Below are 18,503 nucleotides of genomic sequence, written 5' to 3' on the forward strand. Positions count from 1 at the left end.
CCTTCTGAAGTATCAAGCATATGTCCGACAACAGATAAAACCATAAATATAATCTTTTAATGCTCATAAAGAAATCCCAAAGATTTTACCGTATCTGACAGAAAATTTTTGTGCTAGCAAATCTTCTACAATGAAAATAAGGCACATTATCATTTCAAAATGACAACTGATACAGATCTAACAGAGACAGTGTAAAGGAGGGTCAACAACATGCAGAGGCTACACCCCACAGCTGATGGCAGGACATAAGACAATGATAAAATACAACTTCCACCACAAACATCTGGTCAGTGAGTGCAGCACTCAATGACAAGCTGATGGCAACACATCTCCCCACACCAGGCACAAGGCAAAGTCCGTGTCAGCGAACAGCCATCCAGCACGGACTGATGCCACACAGCAAGGTGACTCCCCAGCGCCCTGGAAGCCACCACCAAACTGGGGGAAATGTTGTATCCTACCCTTACTGCACAGGTAAGTAACAGTAAAAAGTAAGGTGATCTTTTATACATACTATACAAATTTTCCACATTTTATTCAAATAAACTATTTTGTAAACTGGTTTGATCTTGTGATCTAAAGCAACGTGATCTATTCCATTCCTGAGGTCCCTGTTTGGTTAAACTGATTCTCCAACTTGAAAAAACTACTCCAGGCAAAATTTACCATTTTGTTTATTCTGCAAAGCATTAAGTCACTAATACCTAAAATTATTCTCAATTTAAAATAATCCAAAACTCATAACCCAGAATATACCAAGGTACCAGACATGATGGTCAGGGACTCAAGAGGCTGATGAACTCAAAGCATCGTGTGCTTTCCAGAAAAAGTGAGGCTTTACCTCTCCTTAACCATGTTTCAGTTGCATTTCAAATATACATAAAATTTACTTCCTTAAGTCAAAAATGAGACATAAAAAATTTGGACCCAAGTCCAGCAAAATGTTTCACTATCTTTCTGTGGAGTCCTGAGATCATCTGGGGGCCAGGCTGAGCGCTAAGTGCTTTCAGAGCTGGAGAGAGCAGGAATTTAAATATTTTTGGCAGTAAATCTTCTCAATGGAGATTTGATTCTCCATCCACTGCTGAAACATTTTATTTGCACATTAGAAAACAGCAATATGCCTTAGCTTATACAATCTCTAGAAAACAAAATAGAAAGGTACTAATTATACTATGAACTAAATATATATATATTAAGTATTTGCCATTTTACCTAACTGAAGTCCTCACTTGTAGCATTGTAATTATCTCAAAAGAAAAAGCAAGACTCAGAATTATTTCCACTTCAGGTGGAATTTCACTAAAATAGTAAAGATCAGGTAGTTTTTCACATAAGCAGCTGATCCTACAAAAGCTTACAAACATGATAACCAAGTGCAAGTAATTCTTGGGACTTAACAAGGCCATTCACAGTGCAAAGTCTGCACCAAAAGCATTGCTCATTTTATCTATGCCAGCATAGTAGAAGTGCAAAGCCCTTCCAGTGTGGGCAGTTACATCAATATTGAAGTCTGACAACAGTATCCTACATTGAGACTCAGCAAAGCAAAATAAGCCGCACAGATACAAAGCACCTTGTATGGCATGAGCAGCAGACGACTATCTGTCACAGCTTCATTAGCTTAGCCGTGTCAGTAAAAAAAAATTCAAAAATGTAAATCACCTCAATCATTTAATCACCTTCCCAAAGCATGTGAAAATAAAATCACAACAGAAGATAATGCCCTGAAACAAACTATTTGCCTGAAAAGTTTCACCTTCAACTCAAAGGGTTTCTTCTCATTCCAGTTACTATGATCTTATTCTAGACCAGAAGGCTCCTACAACCCAGCCGTGCTCTTCACTGCACTGGGAGCACTGGGAGGGTAAGGTCCAGGCCAGCATGAGTGTTCCTGTACCATGTCTGGAATGGAGACGTGGGCGACCTGACTTCAACCTGCTTAAAAGCTTTGCACCGGCAGCACTGGAGATGACAGCAGGTAGCTAAGCGTGGTGGAGAACAGTGAGTTAGCACAGCCCTTGGGTGAAAGGTTCAGGAACTGGACCCAAGGAGATGTGCAGTGTTGCTGGTCTTCTCAAGGGAGGTTTGGCCACAGAAAGACTGGACCCCGCCAGGTATCACCTACATTTAGGACCCGGCACAGGCAGAATTCACAGCCAACCTCAGCACAATCTGTGGGAGGCAGCTGGGTATCAACTGGCTTAAACCCCTGGTGCGACAGCCAGCATGCTCTCCTGCCTGCAGCACCTCACCCCTGCACTTCAGACCCATCAGCAGGGGATTCTACAAGCCAGCAGAAGTGAATGGAGATGAAGGAACGACTGCTTTTTCCCCGAGAGTACTTTTCCATTCATCACTGCAGCCTGACAGGGAAGGAGCACAGCAGTCATGGAAGCTCTGCTCCCAGCACGGCTGGGAGAGCCATGCACAGACTTAGAATAAAATTAGATAAAAATAAATAAGCATGAAAACAGAAATCCCTTACATATGTAATTCAGGACAGTGACTCATGCAGCAGCACCGCACAAGAACTAGGTCCTGCGGTATTATTACACTTGTTATGGAGACAGGCACATGGCTGCGTACCACAGAGTCGCAGTAGCCGCATAATAGACACCTCCAGGTTAATCTGTCATCCCTGGGCAGCACCGTTACTCCTGCAGCTACACAAACCCTCGCACAGCCCCACTCCAGGCTAAGGCTCCAGCGTGCTCGCGACGGGGCATGCACAGCGGTGCTTCCCGGCCAGCCGCCCACAGCCCCCTTTCTCCCAGCCCCAGCACCCAGAGGACTGGAGTTGTTTTACACTCCCTGTTCAGGAGCTTTAGCCTTATCAAAAGATCTGGCATGAAAACTGAGTAGCAGGTCACACATAATAGCAACATACACAAAAGCAGTGATTCTTCTATTTACAGTCAATCATATGCAATGTCTTATGACAAAACACAGAAGTGTCAAGGAGGTGGAGGTGGGTCTTGCAGGGAATTAGAGAGGAGCAGATGAAGCTGCAATGGCTTACAAGGGAATTGGGATCACTATATCACACAAGACTAAGGTTGGCAATGTCATTATAAACACAAAAATAAGCACCATGTGCCCCACTGCAGTATCCTTCCCTGTTCTATGAAGTGAACGGAAAATTGTTCCCATGTCAAAACATTCACATAAGTGAGACATTTATTAGTGCAACTGCCACGTTACGGGGAACTGACACCACTGTCTATAGCAGCAATAAACGTATAGAGCGAGCCTGACATTTAGCAGACTACTGCAGACATTTCCAGGAGTCCTTAGTATAGCAGAGACTGGTAATTTCCATAACGCTGTGTTGTTGTCATTAATTCATGTGCTAATGATCTCTTAATCTTCTTCATTTAGACTGATAATTGCTGATTAATACATTTGGGAATGGAGATCAACTTATTTAGTGTCATCTTCCAGTCTGGCCTGGGGTTCTGAAGGTTGCACCTGGGATGAACGTTCCTGTTCTGGACAGATGCATAAACCCAGAAACAGTCGTTCTGAGATTCCTTCTTTCCATCGATTACAAATAAAGCTGTGAGGCAGGGATAAGAGAAGCTGTAGAAGGCAGTGAGTAGGGCAGGCTTCCCCTTGTAAAATCTGATACGTTTTCCACTGTTCATTTGAAACAGTAGAAGGCAGAAGAGCCCTTTCCAGGAAGAAACAGGAGTATCACAAAAGCGTAACTGGATAGATATAGCTGCTGCATCTGTCATACAGCAGCAAAAGGTATATATATACACGTACACATATGCAGAAATAGATGTGTACATAAGGATATATGAAATTCCTTTATAAAACAAATTCTTTAGGGCAACAGTTTTCAGTCAGTGGTCCTTGACTCCTAAAGATGAAATTGGATTACTTCTAAAGGGTCCTTAAATATATGCAAGCAAAATGTGCTTCTTACCAGTAGGCTTAAACCAGATTAATGTCTCTGTTAAAAAACTTTTCTAGGCCTAAAATGCAAATGGCTGAAAACCCACTGTTTTAAGAAATTCCAACCATGATAAGCTCTAACCTTTTGTTAATTCCAAAGGACTCTCTATTATACTGAACTCTCTGGCAAACAGCATTTATTTCTGTTACCTTTTAACTATGGCTGTGTGCATTAATATAGACTTATTAATAATATGACCTCTGGACATTATCTTAAATAAGAACATTAGAAGTTGTTATTGTGGTTGGCTGGCTGCTTTTGCTGTTGCATTTTAATACCATTTCTTATGCTTTGCTTGAAATGGAATTTGGAGGCTATATTGTCAGTTGTGGCTGCACAAACAGCAAAATGCGGCCAAATATGGTGTGCTCTAGCTAAACATAAATCACTTCAGTATATCTTCTAGCTGTAATCTAAATTAATTCTTTGAAAAATCAATTTATGGCTGTTTTATTGTGCTTTTATGTAAACAAATACCCAGGAGCTACAAATATGAATCCTGCTAGCAGTGGAAAGTGCACACTTCTTGGAAGTAACAATGCTATTCCTCTCTTCCTGGCACAGGCAGAAATGGAGTTGAAAAAAAATCTTTTAATGAATAATTACTGTTTTTCCCTTCTCAGTTAGAATTCAGCTACACAAACCTATGCGCGGTGAGAGGTCAAAAAGTCTCCACCTTGGCAGCGTGGCAAGAGTACAGGAGAGAGAGGTTGTGAGTGTAAATGGGAAAGACTCACCCAGAGCAATTTCCACTTTACTTGTAACCCCACAAGCAGCCAACCTGCCCTAGAGGAAGTCTCCTGGCCAGCTACGCACTCCTCCTCTCTTTCTCAGCTGCCCATGCCTAAGAGGCAAAGGGGTGAGAACAAGTAGCTGCGGGTAAGTTGCAGTAACATACACTGCTTATTGCTCACTAAGCTGTAATTTTTCATAAGGGCTTTAAGAAGGCACTGCTTTTAGCACTGTTCTGCTATCTTGAAAAATATTAGTTAAAAATCAGCGTTTATAAATGGTATCGAGCCTTTTGTTCAAAGTTCTAGAGATGCCTTCTGGTAATGTGGACAAACTGTGCTGAAAAGGGCCTCCCCCAGGCCATGGCACTGCCATCAGCTAAATACACGTGTACGGGTCTGCCCCACGCCCCTGCCACCAGCCAGCTCACCATGGTCAGGCACAAACCCCTGACAAACCCTCCCCAGCTGGACCTGGCTGCGGGAGCCGCCACAAGCGTGCCAGCTCTCTCTCAACACCAACCCAGGGGCTCTGAATGGGAACCCAGTGCAAAACAGGTATGGTGAGGAATTAAATCTTAATTTCTATCCTGCACTCACTCCCTGTGTAGGCGTTAACCCCACTCACTGCTTTTACACGGCTTGGGCTAATCCACTCTGCTAATATCGATTCAGTAATTGTAATTATCCAAACAGCAGAAGGGATTCTTAGCCCAGAATAAAGAAGTTCATGTAGGAGGTTACTGCAGAAAAGAAAAATTTCAGCAGTAGCTATTTGGGATTCATCCTCTTGTATAAACATGCCTTAAGGCTGAGAAAGAACAGCATTTGTTGTTTTTGAATACTACAGAAGCTTTAGCGTTTTCTCTTTGATACTTGGAGATTTGGTTCCTTAACAACGCCAGTTTTAGAACAGACCTCAGCTATGCGCTCTTCTTCAATATATGCTACAGCCACCCGCCACCTCCCCCAGTGTTTCTATATTCTCTTATGAGGTCCTAAAAAATGTAGTAAGTTCAGTTAACATACAAAGGTTGCCAGGTCCTGGGACTCATCTTTCTCCCATTTAGTCCTTCTCTTGAGGTCCCAGCACCTAGAGCGAAGTGATACATGACATTTCAGCTTTCATAGAAAGAACAGTTACTGGTCCTAGCTCAGAAAAACAAGAAAATAATCCTAAACTCAAAATGTATTTCTATTTAGCAAATGTTTCACAATTCATATTGCATTTTATTCCTTTTTCGACTGCTGGCTCATTATTTTTGAACAATTAAGGATGAGAGTATTGTCTGTATACAGCACCTTTTCCCTTTTAAAAGCTCTGAAGAACCTGCAATTCAGACTGTAAACTCCCCTGGGAGAAACCATCATCTTCCAAGGATGTACTGTGTGCTATGTATAGCTGGTACTCAGTGAAAACTGTTACTCTCTCAATTCTGCCTTCATAATTGTATTCTACTGGTACAAGAAAAGAGAACCTCTTCCTACCCAGTGCTTGTATTGCATGAAGAACAGGCACTCTTTACTGTTCTGCATAACTTAAAATCAAAGTACATTTTATTTACACTCACATGGTAAATAAAAAATATTCAGCAAAGAATTTCTCTGGCTCCTTTTCTAATGGCTGCATTTCTTGGCCTGTCCACCCCCATTACCTAAGTCCATGACGGAGCATGCTTAAAGGGTCTATGGTCAATAAAACCTGCATTCACACATGAAGTCTGTACGACATGGACGAATTTGGACAGATGTTGGATAATCTATTTGGCCCTTTTCATTTTGGTGCCTGTGATTGTTTGCCTCTTACATAAAACTGGCTATAAGGGGCTGTTTTCTGTCGAAACTCAAGAATTAAGAGATTTTCCTGCATCTAATGTCCACAATTCTAAAGAGCTCTTAAATATTAAGAAAATAAATGACTGACCATAAGCACGAATCAGACTTCTAAACAGTCACCTCTGAATAAAAATCAGTCAAAAAAAAAAAATCAAGCTAAAGAGGCAAAGTTTCCTGGCACATAAAAGGCCTGTGTAGAAATGAGATAACCGTGCCTCCACTGGCTCTCAGGAGACAATGACAAAGCTTGTGGAGGTGACAGGTAGTTAGAAGCTATTCGTTAAGACCTTTACGTGCATGTTTTGATTTTCTTTCTCCATCAGTCTCAAATTCAGGGAGGGTACAAAATCACCAACCAATCACTCCACAGTAAAGACCAGAGCAAACCATTCCCGTCAGCCATTCCCTAGAAAATAAAAGGCTGTGGCAATACAGAAAAGCAATGCAGAAAGGGGGACAAGAAATCAGCTGCCTCTCATCATTTGGCTGGACAGGATGCCCGAACTATTTCAAATTCCCATCCCATCCATAAAGACAGGATTGAAATAAAGACTTCAATGCTGACGATCAAAACTCAGAGGGGAACTGAGACACGGAAAGCTCCAGAGAAAAGAGAAATGAGATGAACAAGCTGATGAAAACTCTTGGATTCACAGATTGGCCATAATCAAGTTAAGGATTGTCTTCATTCGGTACCACCTATTGAATCACTACACCTGGCAGGCAAATTTAAAGCATCAAAACAGACTGCATATTAACCTGTGTGTTAACCACAACCCTGCTTCTTTTTTTTCTGAGTGCATATATATTGCATAGACATACAGACCCACAGCCATTTTTCCCCAGGCTTTGTTCCAACTTGCTGCCTTTCCACAACTAGTTCTTAGAAGTGCTGGTCCCACTGTGCCCCTGTGCACCCAATGCAAAGTCCACAGCCTGGTGCACACTGTGAAAGAGAAGGTGGTCCTCCCCCTCTTTGAAGAATTCTCCTCGGATCAGGGAACTCCTCACTGAAGGATTGCACTGGGCCAGTAGCACCTGGACATCTATCTCCCTGTAGTCCTTGCAGACCTCTTTGAGCGTGCGTATTCCTGCTGTGTCCAGAAACTGAACTGCACAACAGTCAATCACTATTGTGTGAAACCCTAGAGGTTCAGGGACAAAATCCATGGAGATGCTGGTCTGGTTGCCACCAGAATCCACCTCTTTCTCTCTAAGCATTCTTTTTTCTGCCTTTTTCTTTGCTGCCTTCACCCAGACTGGGTTGACCCCTGTTTGCTTGTACAGGGTAGATTTAAAGCACTCTTTGTTGATGTAGTAGAGGGGTGCTTCAAAACGGAACACCACGATTCCTGGCTTGGTCTGCAAGTTCTTGTAAGCAGACAAAGATTCATACGTCTCAGACTCTGCCACCCAGCCAAGCAGCGGTGCCTCTGGTCTCTGAGTTCGGAAAATGACGCAGAGCATAGAGAAGCAAACACCAACCAAAAGACCAATCTCAGTACTGATGAGTGCTGAGGCTGCCATAGTAACTAGCCAGATCACTGTGTCCACTCGGCTCAAATGCCACATTTTTGGCAGGTCCTTGAACTTCCGCAGGGCCCCTCTGAGGTTTACAATGGTTATGACAGCAAGGACACATTTCTGAAGGGAATAAAATAAAGGTGCAATCACAAGGAGGACTAATAGGATTACCAAACTAGTCACCATGCCAGACATCTGTGTCCTACAGCCTGTGGACTCTTTGACAAGAGTCTTGGCAAGAGCTGCACTTGTTGTGAAGCAGTGGAAGAAAGAGGGAATGATGTTGCAGAAGCCAATGGCATACATTTCCTGGTTGGCCTTCACAGAGTAACCATGCTTTTTGGCGAACATCTCTGAAAGGGACACAGTGATGGCAAAGCCAATAATAGCTATGGGGATAGCATCCAAAGCCACATTAGGAATCAGGTTCCAGTCTGGAGGGCGGGGTGGCAGAAAACCAGTTGGGATGTGTTCAGCAACACTTGAGCCGTAAGTCTCTCTCAGCTTCCCAAAGTGAGATGCCAGAGTAGCTGCCACAATCACGACTAGTTCAACTGGTATTGGAGCCTTGAGCCTGGACTTAAAATGTTCATTAAGCTCTTTGGTTGGGATAAGTACAAGAAAGCACAAGAAGCTGGTGATGAGATCACAGATGTTGGTCTTGTGTATGTTTCTGAAGATGTTTATCCACGTGGCTATGAGGGAGCCGATGCCACTGCTCCGTGGAATGTCGAGGCCCAGGAGATACTTGGCTTGTGACGTTAGGATGGTGAAGGACGCACCCGTGACAAATCCACTCAGCAACGAATCAGAGAGGTACACTGAGACAAAGCCCACTTGAAAGAAACCCATGGCTACCTGGAAGGAATCAACAACACACAACAGATTAGGATGCAAATTTTGCAGATGTCATCACTGCGGGGCTCTGGAGGAAGGTGGGATAAAAACACCCACTGTGCACAGTCCTGGAGGACAAGGCATGGTCTGGGCATGGAAAAAAAGAGTCTCCAGTATTCAGCAGCTCCTGGTGCACCGCACTTAAAAAAAATGCATTTCTAACACAGAGCAGGCTTTTTGGGGGGGTCTCTGTACTCTGAACCTGTTACTGTTCGCTCAATCGTTCAGTTGTAAATTCTAGTTACCCAAGTGGGCAAAAAAGAAAGCCTGGGGAAAAAAGCACTTGAAATACTGGCTACTACTGCCGTTTCTCTCCCAAGTTCTTACAATCTCTGTGAACTTTGCAGGGATCAAAATTTTTCCAATCCAAATTGTCTTTGCCTATCTTACACTGGAGCTCACAACCTGCAATAAAAATACAGCTTATGGCCTAACAGCTCTACTTGGCACTGTATAAAGTTTGGTGCATCTGACTCAGAAAGTATATCAGCTGCAAAGTCTTGTGATGCAGATTATATAAACAGAGATAAATTTTTGAAGTGCTTTGTCATTCATTTTTAGTAAAGCTAGTTGAATGGACAAATCCTTGGTGCTCTCTCATGGGAATGACTGGTTTTATGGACACCTACTCCACTATATATGTGTCTTCACACCTGGTAGATGTCCCTTCCTCCCCATCAACCCTCATGCCAAATGGAGCATGGACCTTCTCACAGCAGTTTGCTAGAATCCTTTAAATTCTCTGCGCTGGCCAACAGGTATGTCTACACTGTTACCTGAAGACTGCAGGCCAGAACTTACAGGTATTAAACTTTAAATAGTGTCGATTTGATGTATCCTATTAGGTTGTAAGGCAAAATAACCTGGGATCAAGGCTAGAAAATTCACAAAAACCACGAAGCATTACTGAAGAAAAGGCAGGTTTGAGACCTGGACTGACTGGACATCAGCTCAGAGCCCAGCTCTAAAAAAGGCTCCCTCACAGCCTTGGAAATTAAGTTAATTCAAGGTTTTTCTAACTGTAAAGCATTAGCAATAATTGTCTTACCTAGTTACACTGTAGGCAACTGGTGTGAGCAGGCCTGCTTTCTGTCATTTGGTTGGAAAGTTTCTGATACAAAGAATATGTGATGCTGTTGGAGCTTCCAATAAAAATGTATTTGAGGGTGTGAAGACCTATTGGGTAGCAGGCAGAGACACAGCAAGCAGAATATGCCTAACATTCAGAGGCACTTAAAGTAATCTGACTTCTTCATATAAAGAAATTTAATTGTACTTGTACTTGCAAAGCATATTAAGCACAATTCAAAATTCCAAAACTGAATCCATCCTACAGTGATAAAACACAAAATCCAGTGTACCTCAGGAGTCCCAGAATACTTCTGAAATTACTTAACACTAATTTGCAGTACAAGAAAAAGTCCCAGGCTGTATCTAAAACCAGTGATTTAGAGTATCACTCGTATGTTTCCTTTTCTACTCCTGTACAGTTTGATTACCTATCATCCTGGAAGTCACTGCAAGAATAAATTAATGTGAACTTACAAACAGAAATACCACAGCTCTGAAGTACTGTTAAAACTAAATCCATTCTGGTTAATGCATGACATTCTAAAAACAAAGGTATCTGCTTTAATTTCAGCATGCAGTGAGTTCTAGGAAGTAAGCAGAGAGTAAAATATTGTTGAGTAATATATTTTAATATGGTAATAATTAGAAGACTTATTTCAAATATATTTTACAATCTCAGTATTACCCTTTTCATACAGTGGCATCATTTTGGCTTTGAATGCACAAACAGCGAAGTTTTACAAGCACAGTGACAAATAAAAAGAAACTGGAGATACTTTTACTGTCCAGATTACTTTTTGATAAAAGAAAAGGCAAATGACTGAAGCCTGGAATTAAAAGTTGACACACCACATTTTTTCCAATGAGACAGAGGCCTAAGCTACAAGCCAGGGGAAAAAAAAAACCAAAACAAAACAAAAGCTTCAGGCCACAGCAAGGAAGGTGGTGAGCAGATCGTGTGAGAGCAGCAGGTGGCTATGTGCTGGTTCTTACAGTCCCCAACACAGTAGCAATGCAAGCACAAAATGCTATTAAAAAAAGGAGAGGACAAAGACGAGTTTATGGCAGCACTGTAACTGGAGACTTCCAGTCTTCCCTGTGTCCGCTCCCCTGGGATGCAGACTGAGGACACATGCAAGCCCAACAGGCTGTTCATGTGGACAATCACCTAAAGGAGAATTAAAACTATTTCCACATAATACCTGTTTGTCCACCTCCTCTTACCTGGTAAACTCCAGCTATGAAGGTCATGGTGGCTCCCACTGTAATTGCATAGCAGCTTTTATCACAGAGCAGCTGTTGTGACGTCTGATTCGCAGGCAAAACGGTGGTGTTCACATACGCTGTTGTACCTGCGAGGACACTGAGTGCAGCTGGCTCTAAGTCATAGCCAGCCCTCTGTATTTCTCGATCCACCACTTGTCCCACCATCAGGCAAATCACACCGAAGATGCCAACTGAGATGTGGCGGGAGGTTCCAAATATGAAATAAATAATGCTAGCAAAAAAAGATGTATAAAGGCCATAAATAGGCTCCTGTCCAGCCAAGAGAGAATAGGCAATTGACTGTGGGACTAGTAAGACCCCCACAATCACACCAGACATTATGTCTCCCAGTAGGTACTCTCTCAGCTTGTATTTAGGAAGCCACTGCAATACGGGAAAGAAACCAAAAACACAGTCTTTAACTTTGGCTGGAGTGCAGCTGCAAGTTTTCTTTGCTTGCTTAACTACCAGAGCCTTCATGCTCCTCTTCTTCTCTTGGGGTTCCAAGAACATTCTGTGATGGAAACTGCGTTTAGTATCGTCTCCTTCTGGCATTTCAGTCACTGAACAGATGTTCTTGAATTCTGCCATTGCCGCCATCTCAATGACTCCCTAAAAACATGAAGAAGGACCATATGCATTAAACCATAAATGCATGCGCTACGTGAGACCTTTTAATAGAGTAAGTATTTATGAAAAGCAAGAGCTAAAAGTTAGTTCAGCTCAGAGAAAGCAAATTCCAAGCAAAGCTGTAAAGAGCCTGCCTGTTAAGCAAATAATCACCTTCCCTAGGAGGGAAGCTGGTATCCTGTAGAATAAACCTGTTGCTGGCCATGTTGTGAAATGGAAAAGAATGCAGCAGCACTGTCCCTCTGGGAGGCTTCCTTGATAAAATCACTGTCTGCAGCCTGTTCCAACATGCAAAGATAGACACAGGGTTTATTGTAGTCCAATCGTCACTTCAGTTGCTGAGAATTAACTACAGTTCGTATATTTCTAGGATTGTACATCTTGGTCTAAATCCCATTTATGTATATATATTTTTTTTTTAATGCAGTGATTACACCTGCCAAATATTGTAAAGATTTGTTACCTATGAAGAGGCAGTCTTTACACAGTGGCTTTATTTCAATGACACACTGCAAAGAATGCTCTTCACACTTTTTAAAAGCTGGTTTTCAAGTAAATTACGTCTGACCAAAACAATACACACAAGTGGAAAACATATTAATGGGCACAATGTAAGTGGAACACTTCTACTAGAATGTATGCTCTAGTACAATCTGCCTACAGACAGCAGAACAAGGTGATTACATCAAAGCACGTCTAATATTGGAAATTTATTGTCTGAATGTGAAAGAGCAAAGTCTTGATGAGACAGGCCCTAATGAAACTTGGTATCAATGGTGATTGCCAGCATTCATACAGCACTCCTGGTTTCCAGAAAACATCCCAAATCCTTCAGAAAACTCTTTCAGCCACAGTACCTGCTACCACTAGTATGTTGAAGTTGATACGTTTCAGCCAGAAACCAAATCATCTGCCGCTACAGTGGAGTCAAGGCCAGAGGCAGCAGCAGAACCCTGAAAAGTCTTAACTCCCAGGCTTCCCTTTCCAACACTGCCTCACAGTCCTGGAGTGCCAATAACAACATATATCCCTTATATGCTATTTACACCTTCTCTGTGCAGTGCGAACACCAACCAAACTAATGTTCCATGCAATGTTTACCACTGAATTAATTACCAAATTGGTATTTGAGCTAGCAGCGCTGAGGATGCCACTGAAGAGTCTGTCTCAAAATTTGTTCGTTTAATCATCATCTCACAAGTAGCTATAAAACATTCACTGCTACTATCACTTCAGTGTGAGTCACCCAAAAACAGGGGATGGGAGAAGTGAAAGAAGTGAGTTTAAGTGTGGTGCTTAAACTACCTGCTTCTCCTGCCAGTAGCCCGTTACGAGGCACTGATCCCACAGCTACACAGAGGAAATGCCTTCTCTTACACCTCGGTCTAGCTGGCTGGAGCATACCATTTCCATTCTTCCATTCCAGGTCGATGCTGTCAGAGGTATCCAAAGCGCTGTGCATCAGCCCTGTGTAATGGTTTACACACAGTCGTACCTCCACCAGTCTGCTAGCTCAGACAGAGATGAACTACCTTTGTTCTTCTGGCTAGAAAGACAGTATGAACCCAAGTACCTACTGTCTTAAAGCAGCCTAAGCAAACGATCATAACCACACCAAAGGAAAGCACAGGAGAGCAGAAGCAGCTACAGTGCTTAGCATTTAACTGGCTTCTATTTCCATACAAAAATACTCAGAGACTTCTAGGACAGCCTTCCAATTAGAAAGCTTTAATTAGAATTAGAAATGCCCAAATAATCCTATTGTTCCACCCTACACCGTAGCATACCTCTCCCTAGAGCTACCAGGCTGCAGCATGCAGAGGGCTATCTAAAGTCAACACGCAGGACAGATGACAGAAGCTAGCCAACAGAAAATACCAGAGGCAGAGGCTCACATCTTATCTTCTGCTCCATGTTGGGACACCCAAAAGGTGTTTTCATTCACTACAGACCCAGAGACAGTGAGCATCTCTTTTGGTGGGTAAGCTCCTGCACCTTTCAAATAACCAAACCCAGCGCACTCTGCTAGCCTGCCACAGGACTGCTACTGAAAGGGAGCTGTGCTTCAAACAGAGACCTCCCTGGCTCCAAAACTGATGAGCACGGCATCAGCAGCAATGGATTTCCTGCATAAGATCAGGGCTGTATGCCTTTCTATTACGACACCATGATCTATAGAACTCGTGCTCTGTTACACACTGGAGCAGACTGAGCAGCATTGCCAGGTCTCGTGCTCTGTGTGAGATACTTTATTAACACCCACCTACACACCTACCAGATTATTTCTAGCAATGCATCAAGGCTTTTCTCCAGCTCCTGCCCTGTTCCATATTCCTATACTTCTAACTCTATGCTTAATTCCTCCAAATCGCACATGAGGTCTGCAGGGCAGTCTGCAAACCAGAAAGAAGAAAACAGCGGTAAGATCGTGCCACTTTGTGGCTCCTATTCTGAGCATAGGCAGAGGAGCTGCCTAGGGAAAGTCTGACTCCAAAAAAAGAAAAATGAAGCTTTAATGCACTGCTGGGTTAGGTGAGACCTAAGGGAAAAATTCCACAGTTTGAACTCAAGTCCTGTTTCTCCTATCTATGTCCTTCTTTTCATCCTGGTCCTTGTGAGAGCTCTGGATCCAAAGAGGTCTACCCAGAACTCTTAATACATATACATTTTTAACACTTAATTTTCAAATTTATTTGTCTCTATATTTGTTCTTGTTAGACACGTCAATCACCTAGTACAACAGAAGGTAAGAGAAAAGAGCTTCAGTTTGGTCTGCTTGCCTTGTTGATTATTCCAAACTTCTATCTTACAGCTTCCTAGCCATACAGAATTACTGTATCATATACCTATATACACCTTATAATGACGATCTTCCCTTGGCTAATGCCTTCTAATTCAGTAATCTTTGATGTGTTTTAGAATAATTAGTCTCAGAAGAGCCATGTGAAGAATTGGGATCTTTACCATGAGAAAACGTGCACTGCAAGAAGTGACACTCAAAATCGCAGTGATCACGCTAGGAGAAGAACCCATCCCTACCTTCCAGATATCTAATCTCTCCCACCTGTACAGTATTGCAAAGTCCACTCAGGGATTATTTATAGCACCTACAAAAAAAAACACAACAAAAGAGCAGACACTGCACAATGAGAATGAAGTGAATATAGCATACAAAAGCATATGTCTGCAGTACTCAGGATAAGCACATTCTATAGTTGTATTTGCTCAAGCAGTTTTAATTCATTTCACAAGCACATTTACAAACCAAAAAACTTTTCAGCCAAAAATCAGCAAATCAATATTGTAAAAGCTGAGGGGAAAAGCTACCCCAGACTACTTTAATGTGTCGCAAATTCCTTGAGTTAGTTTGTTTTCTGAGCTTTTAGCAAAAATATCAGTAACGATTCCCCTCTCCCTCATCCAGGACTCGCAGACAGCTCACTCAAAACTGGGAGTTTTTCTTAATGTGTCAGGGAACTCCAACAGATAACCCACATAGTCCGGTTTAGTTCTGCGCAGTGCCGTAAAACGTGCGTATTAGAGTATACCCCTGTTTTTTCAGTCGTGTCTAGACAGTAGAGAAATGTTCTAAGTAAAAATCTTTTTGGCTACCAAACTCTTGAGCATATACTGGGTCTTTGTGTTGACCTGCATGACAGCTTTCTCTATGTGGCATGAAAAGAGCTTTTCATCCCACAGTCACTGCCTCTCACCATGTCAGGACACTAGGAAATGGCACAATTTCCAACACCCATTTCACCCTTTTCTGTCTGAAAGCATTGCTCTGTATTATTTTTGTAACCGTTTAGCCCAGGCTTGCCTAGCAAAACTGGATTTTGTTCTTAAAAGAAAAAAAAAAAAAACCAACCACACACCACCCTTTGGTTCAGTATACTGAAAGATATTTGGTATATTTAACTTGGAAAAGGAGCTACTCATTTTTTATTTTGAAAGCTGCTATTTAGGTACAACTGATTTGTATGCCTAAAATTCACTTTTATTCGTTCCTTTTGGCCGGAGCAGGATCACAAGGGAGTGTCTGCTTGCTGCAAAGCTTTACTTAAGATACAAATAAGAAGACTACAACACAGCACTGAGGAAATGTCCGGTATCTCTCTGTTATCAAGTGACTGCCATAAAATAAAGATATGGAGAGTACTGCATTCTAATGACTTTTACAGACTATTCTGGATCCCATCCGGGCCTTTCTTACTGATCACACGACACGGCAGAGGTGAGCTAGCGTCTGTCTGTCAGGAACCACCACCTGCAGCAGGGGGCTTGCTGGCTCGGAGTTCATGTCTCCGTTGCAGATGCCAGCCACCTTGACGGTGAGAGAAGAACGGATTGCGAAGCTCACTCACCTGATGAAGGAATGTATTGCAAGCTTAAACTTCCGAGGTGAGCACATGAGAGCAGAAACTAAAGCAAGTGTGTTCTTTCCACAATGCCAATCTCAGTGTTCCAGATTATTTTTCAAAGTTTCACGTGCACGAGTCGTCACTGTATGTTATCACTACCCACCCTCACGTACCCACTTGCTAGACATGAGAAGCTGCATGCACTTTAAACCTAATGCATAAACACATCATCTAAAGAGATACGAACAATTTTTGAAGAAATGTAAAGAAGCAGCAGGGGAATCAGAAAACCATGTTCCACATGAACTGAACTGGATCTGAGCTACCACCTCCGGGTCCTCGGAAAATCTCATCCTAGGAGTATAAAAGGAAAGCATACCCCACTTTGATAACAAGTCTTTGTCCTTACTCTTGTTGGACAACACCCTTTCAAAATAATCTCATAACTGTTGTGGAGCAACAAGGAAATTCAGTCTTGCCACAATAACACTAAGACAGGCACTGGAACCGCACTGTATGTACTTCGGAAGAAAATTCAGATTTTTTACAAAATCCTTAATTAAAACAATTCAATCCTTAATTAATTAAAACATTCAAGGTGCAAACACTTATTTCGACGAGAGACTTAAAATCAGATGAATGCCGAAGCGCCGTAAGAGGCCACACCACATTCACCACGCTTAAGCAACACCTCTGGGAACAAAGCGACCTTACTGCCGGCACGATCGTCACCAGCCAGTCACCCAGGCGGGAAAACCTGCAAAGCCGGACACTAGAACCTTGTTCGCGTGAAATATTCCATCTCCCGTTTCAGATGTCAGCTGTCCCGAGCGGCACGGCCGCAGACCCCCGGGGGAAGGGCCGGGGCGGCCCCCCGGCAGCCAGCCCCCCCCGGGGCCGGCGGCGGACGGTCGAAAGGCAGGGTGCACCGGCTGGGACGGCTGCGCTGCCCTGTCTGAAGCGGATCCCGCTTGGAGAGAGCCGGCTGCGGCCTCCCGCTGCGCTCCGGCCGTTCCCATCCGAACCGGGTGTGTCACAGCGCAGTCCCGTCAGCAAGCCATTCCTAAGGGCGGCCTTTCCCCCTCACCGTTAGCCGGCGAAGGGGACCTGTGGCGGCGGGGACAGGGGACAACCGCTGCCCCCGCCGCGCCCCCTCAGGCCGGGGCCGCGCTCGGGCTGCCCGCGCTCCGCCGAGCGGCCTGCGGCAGCGCCCGCCCCCACAGGCAGCCACGCTCGGGGCTGGCAGCGGGTGAGGGGCTGCCTGAAAGACGGTTGTGTGGGGGGTTTTATTGTTATTATTAAAATCTGCAAGAAGAGCGTCCACGTGGAGGAAACCCACGCACTTTGTATACTCCTGAAATTGTGGATTCTGGCTGAGAGCTTGCGTATCACTTGGGAAGCCACCCGACACCTCGGCTCCCCGCACAGGGAAAGGGAAGTTGTGACGCCCGTAACACAGCGCTGCGCTCCGTCCCCTCCATCCCCACACGGTGCCTCCGGGGCCGGCCCCCGCGCCGGGCAGACACCCCCGCCCCGGCAGCGAGCACTCTGCCGCCCGCCTTTCGTTTTCTAGTCTCTTCCTATTCCGAGGCACCGTCTGCCGCGCCGCCCCCCCGCCCCCACCAGCGGGACCCCACCGCAGGGAGCCGGGCCGGGCCCACAGCCAGACCCCTCCAGCGCTGACGGCGTGCCCGCCCGCCTCGCCGCGCCACGCAGGCGCCCACTCACCGCGGGGCCGCCGGCGGCTCCGGACACACCTCGGGCGGGAGCGACCGACCGGCTATAGCGGCGCCCGGCGGCTCGGCAGCCCTACGCCTCCCCGCCGAGGGGCCGGGAGCGGCGGGCGGGGGAGGGCAGAGCCGCCCCCGCCGCGCCCCCCCGTCGCCGCCCGCGGAGGGCCGGGCCCGGCCGGGCAGGGCCGCCCCCGCTTATCGCCTGGTGCCGGGCGGGCGCTGAAGGGTGGGCGGGCTGTGGGGGCCGGGGTGGTGCCTCGCTGCTCCGGGCCCTCACCTCAGGAAAACAGCCACCCTGAGGAGCCACGAGCGGCTGGAGCTCTAACGGGGAGTCCACGCGTCAGTTCAGTCGTACTGACGCTTTTGTATTAAAAGGTTATTTCTGTGTTGGTAACCTGAGGTAAAGTGACCTTAAACTCCCCATGGCTGTCACGGATGGGAACCCGTAACAGTTTTGACGGCGAAATTGCCCTCGTTTTGCTTTGGGGTG

The 18,503-nt window shown here is 44.6% G+C and overlaps 1 protein-coding gene across 3 annotated transcripts; it reads right to left on the reverse strand.

Annotated features, from left to right (window-relative positions):
* Nucleotides 1-35: 35 nt before the first annotated feature.
* On the reverse strand, nucleotides 36-18,158 carry SLC26A2 (solute carrier family 26 member 2). 3 transcript variants are annotated; one of them, XR_008823476.1, is made up of 4 exons: nucleotides 18,009-18,158; nucleotides 11,248-11,901; nucleotides 7,358-8,913; nucleotides 36-5,788 (listed from the first exon to the last, which is right to left on the reverse strand). XR_008823476.1 is itself a non-coding variant. In XM_056348797.1 (4 exons), exons 3-4 carry the CDS (start codon nucleotides 11,887-11,889, stop codon nucleotides 7,408-7,410), a joined length of 2,148 nt encoding a protein of 715 aa, XP_056204772.1. In that variant the 5' UTR covers nucleotides 11,890-11,901; nucleotides 12,073-12,197; nucleotides 18,009-18,144; the 3' UTR covers nucleotides 36-7,407. The 3 variants fall into 3 exon arrangements, 2 of the variants coding, with proteins under 2 accessions (XP_056204772.1, XP_056204770.1); XM_056348797.1 differs by adding an exon at nucleotides 12,073-12,197 and having other exon boundaries at nucleotides 36-8,913; nucleotides 18,009-18,144; XM_056348795.1 differs by having other exon boundaries at nucleotides 36-8,913.
* Between the last annotated feature and the right edge of the window lie 345 nt (nucleotides 18,159-18,503).

This window comes from Falco biarmicus, chromosome 8 (genome assembly GCF_023638135.1).
Source record: "Falco biarmicus isolate bFalBia1 chromosome 8, bFalBia1.pri, whole genome shotgun sequence".
NCBI lineage: Eukaryota > Metazoa > Chordata > Aves > Falconiformes > Falconidae > Falco > Falco biarmicus.

Coding starts and splice junctions, on each gene's coding strand:
- SLC26A2 (XM_056348795.1), bottom strand. CDS start 11,889: ATGGCGGCAATGGCAGAATTCAAGAACATCTGTTCAGTGACTGAAATG. Junction 8,914..11,247: donor TCATAGCTGGAGTTTACCAG/GTAAGAGGAGGT, acceptor GATTCCTTCCAG/GTAGCCATGGGTTTCTTTCA.